The 11247-nt window shown below is 51.6% G+C and overlaps 1 protein-coding gene across 1 annotated transcript in view; it reads left to right on the plus strand.

Annotated features, from left to right (window-relative positions):
• Positions 1 to 11247, plus strand: part of IRAK2 (interleukin 1 receptor associated kinase 2) — a 59695-nt gene that overhangs the window by 27394 nt on the left and 21054 nt on the right. Inside the window, exons 3-6 of the mRNA XM_077751507.1 lie at positions 410 to 550; positions 6409 to 6533; positions 8675 to 8869; positions 8953 to 9017. Of these exons, the coding sequence (XP_077607633.1) occupies positions 410 to 550; positions 6409 to 6533; positions 8675 to 8869; positions 8953 to 9017 (526 nt within the window). The remainder of the gene's footprint in view (positions 1 to 409; positions 551 to 6408; positions 6534 to 8674; positions 8870 to 8952; positions 9018 to 11247) is intronic.

Genomic DNA, 11247 nt, shown 5'->3' on the forward strand with positions numbered 1-11247 from the left:
TCGGGGGGTGGGGGGGGTGCATAGCTTTACTTTCCTCACGTGTGCAGGGGGTGTAGAGGCTACAGAGCCCTTTCCCGTCCGTGTTCCCAGGCAAGCAGACACTATCGTTACCCTCCTCCCCGTTGTACACGTGAGGAAACAGGCTCAGAGAAGGAGAGTGTCTTTTCCAAGGTCACACAGCTGGCAGGGGTGGAAGCCAGTTTTGTGTGACTCCGCGTCAGCGCTGGACCGATCACAGGAGATTGTCGCGTCCCCTACTAGTTTCCCGGGGAGGCTGAGACCCAGCAGGGAGAGAATTCGAGGCGGAGCCAGGAATAGGCCCCAGCTCTCTGACTTCTAGACCCAGCCTCTTGGTGACGACCCCACTTCACTGAGTAATAGTAACTTTCTTTCTTTCTACTCGTTTCAGGGAAACCAGTTTCTGAAATCTCTTTCCTAGACTTCCCCGATGCCGTGAAGGCGGCAAGGCCTTCGGCAGCTTCTGGAAGAAGCACTGAAGATGAACAGGGACCGGGGCAGTCCGTGAGGCCAGCCGCCTTGCCAGGCCCAGGTATTTTAAATTAAAATTTTCATTTAGAGGAAATGTATCTGTAAGAGTATTCAACTCAGCAGATAATAGCAAGAAATTGGGGCGCCTGGCGGGGCTCAGTCAGTTGGGCGTCCGACTTCAGCTCAGGTCACGATCTCATAGTTCACGAGTTTGAGCCCTGCATCGGGCTCTGTGCTGACAGCTCAGGGCTTGGAGCCTCCTTTGGATTCTGTGTCTCCCTCTCTCTCTCTGCCTTTCTCCTCCTCACACTTTATCTCTTTTGTTCTTTTAAAAATAAATAAAACTATTAAAAAATTTTTTAATTAAAAAAATAGCAAAAAAAAAAAAAGGAAAAAACCACGGGGGATGGTAAAATGGCAGTTGCTCACAACAATACAACAATGCTGTTAAAAATGATGTCGATCTGTTTACATATGTAGAAACGTGCTCATAATATCTTGAATTAAAAAAGCAAAAAAAGGTCAAATAACAGAATGTATACCACTTGTTATCATTTTTATAGAAAGAAAAAAAAATACCTCTGTAACTGAGGCCCTCTCTGTGCTTGCCGGACACTGTTCTCAGCACTTAGGGGATCCTGACGTATTTAATCCTCAGCTGTCCAAGTTGGGTATTATGATTATCCCCATTTCACAGATGAGGAAACTGAAGCACAGAGAAGCTAAACAGCCTGCCAAGGTCATATGCTTCGGGGCCCAGGAATTTCACGTGGTTTCCCAAGCCCCCAGCACGGGCTGGACCTGCTGCTGGCTCCCATCTGGGAGCCTGATGACCTGTGTGTCTGTTCTCCACGGGACGCCTTACCCTCGCAGCTGTGTGATGAGGGCACTGAGGGGAGCTGCCTGCCCCTCCACCCCCGCCTTTCTCCTGAGTACCAGCCTGCTGCTTTGTTCTAAAATTTTTTTTTAATGTTTTATTTTTTTTTTTTTTTTGAGAGAGAGAGACAGTGTGCAAACAGGGGAGGGGCAGAGAGAGAGGGAGACACAGAATCCGAAGGAGGCTCCAGGCTCCGAGCTGTCAGCACAGAGCCCGATGCGGGGCTCGAACCCACGAACTGTGAGATGATGACCTGAGCCGAAGTCGGATGCTTAACTGCCTGAGCCACCCAGGCGCCCCCCTGCTTTGTTCTACAGCCCCTGAGGCGCTGAAAGGGAGAGTGATTTGCTCAAGTAGAAAGTGGCATCTGAGCAGTGTGACTTACTTAAATGCCTGTGTCCCTAAGGGCCGCACACACTGCTATCCTTTCAGGCCACTTCAGATTTGTCTCCATTGCCTTGTGCCCATGGAAGTTTTCAGGGACAGTTTGCCAAATGATGGAAGGACTCAGCCAGCGGATGACTTCCCCGGGGTCAGGGCAGGGGCATCACTACACACACCCAGGTGTCCATTCTCACCACCCCTCCCTGGGGGCCTGGCCTCCCTTCTGCTCTCCTGTGATCTGAAGGTCCCAAATCCATGAAATCTCAGTTCATTGACGCTCTTCCTGAAGCCAAGGTCAGCGTTGGCTGCGGGGAGCATGCCTGGGGTTTTGCGTCAGACAGAGCTGTATTTGAATCCTGCCTCTTTCTGGCAGGAGAACTATTAGCTTCTCTTTACTTCAGCTTCTTCATCTAAAAAAGTAGGCACAATAGTGAAAGCCAATGGCATCGTGTTGTAGTCAGAAATCAAACACCTCAGTGTTGCTACCGTGTAAGCATTCATTAAATGTCAGAATTTTTAAAATGTTTTATTTATTTTTGAGACAGAGAGAGACAGGCCATGAGCGGGGGAGGGGCAGGGAGAGAGAGGGAGACACAGAATCCGAAGCGGGCCCCAGGCTCCGAGCTGTCAGCACAGAGCCCGACGCGGGGCTCGAACTCATGAGCCGTGAGATGATGACCTGAGCTGAAGTCGGCCGCCCAACCAACTGAGCCACCCAGGCGCCCCAAGTGTCAGTTAAAATTAACAGCATTCCAGACACCCCAGATCAGTCGAAGCTGGGAAAATAATTCTAGCCCAGGAAGTCTGAATTGTTAACTGTAGCTAAAGGAAAAAACAAGCAGAAACAAGTGCAGAACATTGAGCAGCAGTTAGAGATAAGGGGAAGTGGTCCTCAAGCAATTGTGAAACTGGCTGGTGGCCAAAGGGAAGGGTAATAGTAAAAGAGGGAAATCCCAGGGGACCGCTGGTCCAGATGAGGAGGTGATGGGGGTTGCAACTTCTTCTGCGGCTCCTTGCCTCGGCTCCCGAGACACCAGCCTCCCCTGGAGATGCCTTCGCACCGTTCAGCCTCTTGAATGGCCCTCGGGAGCCCATGTGCCCCTGCGGGCGGGCGGAGACGATGAACACAATCTACAGACAGAGAGCGGAAGCCAGCGGCCTATCTTTGCCCAAACTAAGGTTTGGACATCTCATCAGTGACCTGAACCTTGTCTTCTCTTGGGAAAACCCTAAGGTTTCCTCGGGCCCCAGAGTTCAAGGTGACTGATTATCTTGTTGGAGTGGAAAATTTGGAGCTGGTGGCGGGGGGTGGGGGGACAGGGATGGGGGGCTCTGGCTGCCCCCCCAGGACAGCTGGGGAAGGGCGCATAACCTGCCGAAGCCCCATGGCTGAGAAAGTGGCGGGACCAGGATCCAGCTCGGGNAAGAGACGTGAAGGAGGAAAGTACGTGAGCAGCTCATTAAACAGATTCAGAGACAAGGGCTTTAGTCGCTGAAATACTGTCACGAAGCGTTAGCTGTCGGGGAGGCCACAGGGTTATCAGTCAGAATCTCTTATTCTGCACATATTTTTACCATCTTCGGGACTCCTTGTGTGCCAGAGCCTTGTGCTCTCTAACTGCCATCTTGTCGATTCAGTCTGGATGATTCTACAAAGAATGGGCTTCTATTGCTCTTTTTACATTCGACAACGCCCAAAGAAATGAAGCACAAGTCGCCCAGGTTCACATCTTACTAATGAAGGAGCCGGGACTCCAGCCCGTTTCTCTCCGGTGCTACCAAAGGAGATGAGGAGGCCGTAGGGGCCACTGCACCGCCAGCCGCGGGGCTGGCAGCAGAAACCCCCAGATCAGACACCGCCCCGCTCTGACCTTCTGCCCTCAACGCCTTCAGTGACTCAGCCAGCGGGACGAGATGCAGGGTATTCTCCTTGGGAACGCAGACGTTCCAGAAAGACTTCTCTAGGATTTTTTTTTTTTTTTAAGTAAACGTTTTGACACGTGGAGGGTTCCTGATCTGGAAACGGCGTGGGTGAAGACGAGTGTCTTCCCTGACCCCACGCTTCCGCCAGGCGTTCACAAAGCAAGGGCCAGCTCTCCTCTGATTGGCCCGCCCCTTGGCCCTGGCTCACATCCCATTGGGCTTTCCCTGCAAACCACAGGGGTAAATAGCCCCTCCTCCAGCTAGTAGCCCTCATGTGTCAGAAGATCAGACCTCGGTGACCACCCTCCCGACCCAAGAGGCCTTGCACAGCTTTCAGGCGAACCCCAGGCATCAAGCCAGACCAGAGAGTCATGGTTCACGTGAGGCCAGTGCTGGCCGGGGAGTCAGTGGGCAAAGGGAGAGGAAGAGGGACCATGTGTGCGGCGAGAGGCCCCGTCGTGAGGGCAGCCCTGGGCCGGGGAGAGGGCAGAGCTTTGAGGGAAACACCCGAAGGGAAATGGAGCGGCCTGGAGCGGCGTAGAGCCGCCGTCCCCCAGGGTGTGGAGCCTGGCTCCCCAGTGCTCCGAGAGAGCATGTGTGTTAGAAAAGACGTACATCTCCTGCACAAAAAGCTCGGGGTTGCAAAGCTAAATACGTAGCACGTGAACTCAAGTGGGTTGAAAGAAAAACATCAAGTAACTCGCAGTGAGGCGGCACAGAGACATGGCCAACAATTAAGAGATGGAGAATCACGACCACGGGTTGGGGACACAGGCCAAGGGTACTGGGCCAAGGTCAAGAGAAGGCGGGGCCTGGGCAGAGGCCTCCACTGGACTAGGTCACCTGAGAAGCAGAAGGATTGGCACAGACAGGGGCACCTGGGCGGCTCAGCCTGTTAAGTGGCTGACTCTTGATTTCAACCCAGGCCATGATCTCATGGGTCGCGAGATCAAGCCCCACGTCCGGCTCTGCTTGGGATCCTCTCTCCCTCTCTCTTTGCGCCTCCCCAACTTGTGTGTGTGCGCTCTCTCTCTTTCTTTCTCTCAGACTAAATAAAGAAACATTAAAAAAGAGAGAGAGAGAGAGAGAGAGAGAGGAGGGTTCTCTCAGGACAAATGCCTGAGAGAAAATGGAGAAGGTGGGTGCTGGGCAAGGCTGGGAGAGGCTTGGGGCCCAACGGAAGAAGAGAGGGTGGGAAGGTTGGGTGGGGGTGTCTGAGGCAGGCCCACCTGGTGTCTTTAGGGGGATCAGCACCCTGGTCTCCCCTTCGTCTCCCCTCCACACTCATTCAGTGCGGGGAGCAGCCCAGGGGAAGCATGGGCGAATGTGGGGGATTGATCTGACAGAGCGGCAGGTGTCTGGGTCAGTTGTCTAGAAGTACCAGCTGGTCTGGAACAGCCACCCCAGGGAGAGAGGCTTAGGGCGCCCCTCCTCTTGGGCCCTGTGGGGGTCAAAGAGCCTCAGCCTGCGTTACATGAGCTTGGTTTTATCAGCTGCCTGGGTTCATATGTAGCAAGCCCGATTCTAGTTTGGGCATGGTGCTGTTTTCAGTCTTCGGAATTAAATTTTTTTTTTAATGGCCAAAGTTCCAGATTAATCACTCATTTCTGGATGTTGTAAACCAGAAACACCTGAAGCAATGGATTGGGCTAGCAACCCTGGGGTCAAGGTCAGGTTCCCTTGGAGGGCTGGCCCCAGGATACTCAGAGACTGTCCCGGCCATGGGGTCGCTGGGTCTCTCCGGAGGGTGACATGCAAAGCTCCTGGCTCCTGGCTGAGGCCTGCTTCTGCGTGGACCAGCCACCACGGCCCGTGCCACCCCTGGCCCACGCCCTCTCTAGTTCCTCTGACCCCGGGCTGCCCTGTTAGTGTTCAGGTTCGTCTCGTGGCGGAGCCTGGTGAGGCAATGTCACCTCCTTAACCTGGCTTTTCCTAGACCGCAAACTACACTTCAGACCTTCTCTCCCCTCAGTCTTCTTCACACGACTTCACACATGACTTGTGCCCTTGGAAAGAATCTGAAGCCCCTGTGTGCTCTCTGCCTCAGTTTCACTGTCTGTAGAGGGGAGATGGCAACGGCCCTTATCTCCTGCGGCTGTCCTGAGGGTTTTCGCCAGTTGAGCGTGCCTGGAATATTTTCTGCATGCCCGGGCTTCCCCGCTGCCATATCCGCTCAGCCGGCCGCGCTCCCTCCATGCCTTCTGACCTCATGTGCACTTTTCGAAAAAACATTTCCCCATCTCTCAAGCCGAGGTCCAATGCCCCTTCCTCTGTGAAACCTTCCTTGGCCTCCCAAACTGCTTCGGTGGCCTCTCCTGCCTCTGCCCTGGGGAGGCTGGTCATTGCCATTACTGCTGCCATGGAGCTTTCTGGAAGGAGGGCTCCGGAGCTAATCGCCGCCCTGTCCTTCACTGGTCCTGGTGTGGGAGGTGGGACATGTAAGCCTTGGTGCACTTGAAGCCTGGCTCTGCCACTTCCTTGGCTGTGTGCCCCTGAGTAAGTGGCCACCCCCAGCCTCCATTTATCCACCGTCCAGTGAGAATCCTATCTAGAACCAGGCCTGGGGCTGTCGTAGAGCTTCACGGAGGTAACTCGGAAGGAGTGTGCAGGCCAGGACCTGGGAGCGTCAGGAAGTAGCAGTCGTCATTAGCGACGCGAAGTGTTTGTGGGGTGAATGAGAACCTGGTTTGGTGTGGCAACCGGTTGAGGCCCTCACCTGTCTTCTTCCTTTCCAGGGCATGGCCACACCCACGGCCCCTCCTTTCTGGGGCCCGCTCCAGCCAGAGCCCACCTCCTGCCTCCTTCCGAAGATGCCCCTCATTCCTTGAAAACCAACTTTCCTGGTTCATCTGATTCAAAGGTAAATCTTCCTCATCCCCAGGTGCTACCTCCCCAGCTTGTGGCTCTCACTCAAAACCCCAGTGTAGGGGGCGCCTGGGGGGCTCAGTCAGGTAAGCGTCCGACTTCGGCTCCGGTTATGATCTCATGGCTTGTGGGTTCGAGCCCCGCCTCGGGCTCTGCACTGACAGCTCAGAGCCTGGAGCTGCTTCAGATTCTGTGTCTCCCTCTCTCTCTGCCCCTCCCCTGCTCACGCTCTGTCTCTTTGTCTTTCAAAAATAAACAAATGTTTAAAAAAAATTTTTTTTTAAATGGGAATGTATTGGGGAGCTTGGCTGGCTCAGTGGGGCCAGTGTGGCTCTTGATCTCAGCGTGGTAAGTTCAAGCCTCATGTTGGATGTAGAGATGACTTAAATAAATTAAAAAAAAAAAAAAAGCAATGTATATATTCCCTGGGACCAATCGGGGAGCCAGGGGTTAGGGGCATGGGGAGAAAGGAGACTCGTGGAATTACTCCAAGCTTCTAAGATTCTAAATGCAGGCTGTCAATGCACCTGGGTCCTGGGGGTTCAGGGTGACTAGAGAGGGTTCACTTCAGGGAGTACACGTTTTTAATGAGCTTTTCCATTATTTGTGTTTAAATGAGGGCTGATACATGGCATCTTTCTCCCCTCAAACTACGTAACTGATGTTACATTTATACGAAGCCATTTGCTTACAAACTACCTCTCTTGCGACCTTTTTTTCTGCCCAGTTTATGTCTGAGTTACTCTGAATATTCAGCGACTTGGGTTCAGGGCCACATATGACTTCTGAGGGTCTTTAGGCACTTTTGCCTTCCTGGGCCTTTTCCTTCCTTTGTTTTAAAAAAAACAAAAAACCTAAACAATTTTTTTAATGTTTATTTATTTTTGAGAGAGAGACAGAGTGTGAGCGGGGAAGGGGCCGAGAGAGAGAGAGAGAGAGAGAACCTGAAGCAGGATGCAGGCTCCAGGGCCTGTGCTGTCAGCACAGAGCCTGACGCGGGGCTCGAACTCACGAACCGTGAGATCATGACCTGAGCTGAAGTTGGACGCTCAACCGACTGAGCCCCCCAGGTGCCGCTAAAGATTATATTTTAAAATTGCATTGGCATAACGGTGAACATAATCCAAACTGGATTAAAAATTCAAACATTTTCTTTGACTCTAAAACTTCATTTTTGTTCCTCTGACTTTAAAATAAATCACAACATTTTGGTGGGCCTCTAAAACTGTCCTGGGCAAGGTGCCTGGCCGAGAAGCCAGTGCTGCGTGGACCTGGTTAATGAAGCTCTCCCATAAAGAGGATGGGCACTTAAGTATGTTTTTTAAAAAATAATTAATAATTTTCAAAGACAATGTAATGATTGGGAGAATGATCATGATATACAGTTAAATGAAAACACCAGAAATCAAAACTAGGTGTATGGCATGATCCCAATTCAAAAAATAAATCCTGTGCGTGTACTTTACAAGAACTATCGTAAACTTGAATGGCAGTTCAGTAGACAATGGGATCATGGATGATTTTTTTTCCCCCTCGAATTTTCTAAAACTGTAAGAGCAAATATAGCTTTCAAAAAAAGTTAACTTTCTGTGCATCCATTTTTAAAAATGTTTTATTTGTTTTTGAGAGAAAGAGAGAGAGAGGAAGAGAGACAGAGTATGAGTGGAGGAGGGGCAGAGAGAGAGGGAGACACAGAACCCGGAGCAGGCTCCAGGCTCCGAGCTGGCCGTGCAGAGCTCTACCCGGGGCTAGACCTCAAGAATCGTGAGATCATGACCTGAGCCAAAGTTGGACACTTAACCGACTGAGCCGCCCAGGCGCCCCTCTGTGCATCTGTTTTTCAGAAGGGAAGTCGCTGAAGCCGAGCTGCTTTTCCCAGGCTCGCACAGAAGTGCACTTGGTGATGTGAACCTAAATCCTACTTCCCCCGCATGCACGCCGCGTACAGGAACAAGGGCGCCAGCTCAGCCGTTGCTCAGCTGTGGGCCTCACCTCAGCTCTCTGACCTCCTTGGTTCTCACTTTTATAAACTGGGGCAAAAAGCAAAACAAAACCCTCCCGATCGTGTGCCGGGGAAAAGAATATTTCCCATATTCATTCCATATTAAACTCCATCTCTTCTCTCTGCCCTCCTAGGACTTGCGTACCTCCCTTCCTAAGCAGGAAACACTTTTGAGTCTGGCTGAAGACAGTCTTTTCTGGAGCGAGGCCGACGTGGTCCAGGCAACTGATAACTTCAACCCAAACCACAAAATCAGTGAGGGAACCTTTGCCGACATCTACAAAGGGCAAAGGCATGGCACGCCATTCGTCTTCAAGAAGCTCAGAGAGGCAAGCACTTCTTGGTTTCCAGGAAGGGGTGGAGGCTGTCCGGGTGAGGCTGAATTTTCATGTTTCATTGTCTTTGCCTACAGGCGGCCTACTCAGGTCCGGGATCGATCGAAAAATTCCTCCACGCAGAGGTACAGATTTGTCATAGGTGAGCCCCCTCTTTGGAAAATACTTTGTTTAATAATAACGATGACAGCTCAGCCTTATACATTGCTTCCTGTGTGCCAGGCATGTCTTAAGTATCCCACATATAAAAACTGACTTCCTCCTCACAAGTGAATTGGAGCATAGCTGCTGTCATCAGCATTGTTTTACACACGGGTCCATGGAGGCCCAGGGAAGTTAAGTGTCTTGTTCAGGATTTCACAGCTAGTAAATGGCAGAATAATCTAAGTTGTTGCGGCTGCATAGTCCGTGCTTTTTCTCTATAGCAACTACATGCCTAGATTAGAAATGTCAAACAACCTCGGCTCGCTTGGTCCAGGGTGGAAGCAATCTGTTTCTATCCCCTTTTTTTGAGATGGGCAGCGACTGACGGTTTCTAACTCTGCTGGCAAATCCATCTTGAAACTGGATCATTCCAGAGCAGGGATTGGCGAACTCCGGACCACGGGCTAGATCTGGCCACGCCTGTGCTTGTCTGGTCCGCGCGCCAAGAATGGACCTACGTTTCCGAATGGTTGGCAGAAAGAAAAAGAAGAATGTTTCGGGACACATGAAAAGTACATGAAATTGAGATTTCCGTGTCCATAATAGCGCTGTCTGGGGACACAGCCACCCTTACTTGTTTCTGTGTTCTCTCTGGCCATTCGCGTGATAGAGTCCAGCTGAGTGCTTGCGACAGGGACCACGTGGCCCACGAAGTCTACAGTATTTGCTGTCTAGCCTTTGACGGAGACATTTTGCGGACCGCTAGTCTTGAACAATAAAGGCCTTCAAAAGGCATCCTCAAACCTGCTCCTTTTACAGATGGGCAACTGAGGCTAGAAGTGAAGGGAGCCTGCCCGTCACAGAGCTGGGTGGGGCTCGGGCAAGAAAAAGAGAAGGACCTAGGAAGACTCATCCTGGCTCTGCCGTCACTGTCTGATGAATTTAACAGACGCGTATCGGGCACCTGTCACGCGCTGGACGCCAGCGGTCGTTCAACCTTGGCAAATCACCGTCAGGGTTTCCGCTGCCAGTGCGTAGCCTTGGGCGAGTAATGCCTGATGATTGGAGAGTATTTTAAGAAATAAGGAAAATCAGGGGTGCCTGCCTGGCTTAGTTGGTAGAGCACATGACTCTTAAGCTCAGGGTTGTGAGTTCAAGCCCCACGTTGGGTTCAGAGCCTACCTGAAAGGAAGAAAGAAAATCATAAATAAGAAAACAGAAATCACCTATTTTCCATAGCACCCATAAATAACTACTGCTGTATTCGCATTTTGATATATTGTCTTTAATTCATCTATGTGTATAAATAAACACACACATTTAATAAGAGATGAAAGTATGATTCCCCTTTCCATTTTGGCAGTGCCTTTCTTGAGTTGGCAGACCCTCCTTCTTCCTTGACTGGGCACATGTGACTTGTCAAGGCCCTTTCTTGGCTCTAGGGAGGGCAGTTGTGAAGAATACACAGCCCCTGCCTTGGGGAAGTTTAAGGTCTGGAAGGAACTGAGTGTGAATGGCTCTCATGAGCGTGAAACAGTAGCGTGGCCTGGGGGGGTGGGGGAGGGCAGAGGGATTGGACAGGGGGCCATTACAATAGTCGCGTGGAGCCCATCAGGAGCCCATCAGCGTCTAACTGAAGGCAGAGGAGGGGGGAATGGAGGGGACAGTTGGAAAGCTATTTATGACGGTGAATGCTGACTAATTAGACAGGGGAGGTAAGAAGGTTTCCACGAAACTGGATGGATAGTGATGCCCTTTGCTGAGATCATAGCTGTGGGCGTGGAAACAGGTTTGGGACTTGCTGAGTCTGGGCCACTCACCTAGCCTCGGAATGCAATTAGACATTCGGGTCTGGAGCTTAGGGAGGGGCTGAAAGGAGAGATTTGGGGACACTCCTGTTAGAGGTGGGAGATCCCCGGAGACGCAGCTTACAAAACAAGATGATGAGCTGAGCCGGGGATACTTAGGCTTCAGAGGAAGGCAAAGGAGAAGGGTCTTCGGGGAAAAGGCCAAGAAAGAGCAGTAGGAAGAGAGGTGGGATGAGAGTCGGGAGGGAGCAGTGACTCAGAACCCAGCAGAAGGGGATTTCAGGGAAGAGCCCAGTCCCAGGAGTCAAACAGACCCCGCGATCTGATCCTGGCTTCACTGCTTGCTGGCTGTGACCATGAGTGAGTTCCATAACCTCTCTGCCTCTGTTTCCAGAAGATGGGGGTGGGTGGGGTGGGGGG

This window comes from Crocuta crocuta, unplaced genomic scaffold, assembly GCF_008692635.1.
Source record: "Crocuta crocuta isolate KB4526 unplaced genomic scaffold, BGI_CrCroc_1.0 scaffold69, whole genome shotgun sequence".
Taxonomy (NCBI): domain Eukaryota; kingdom Metazoa; phylum Chordata; class Mammalia; order Carnivora; family Hyaenidae; genus Crocuta; species Crocuta crocuta.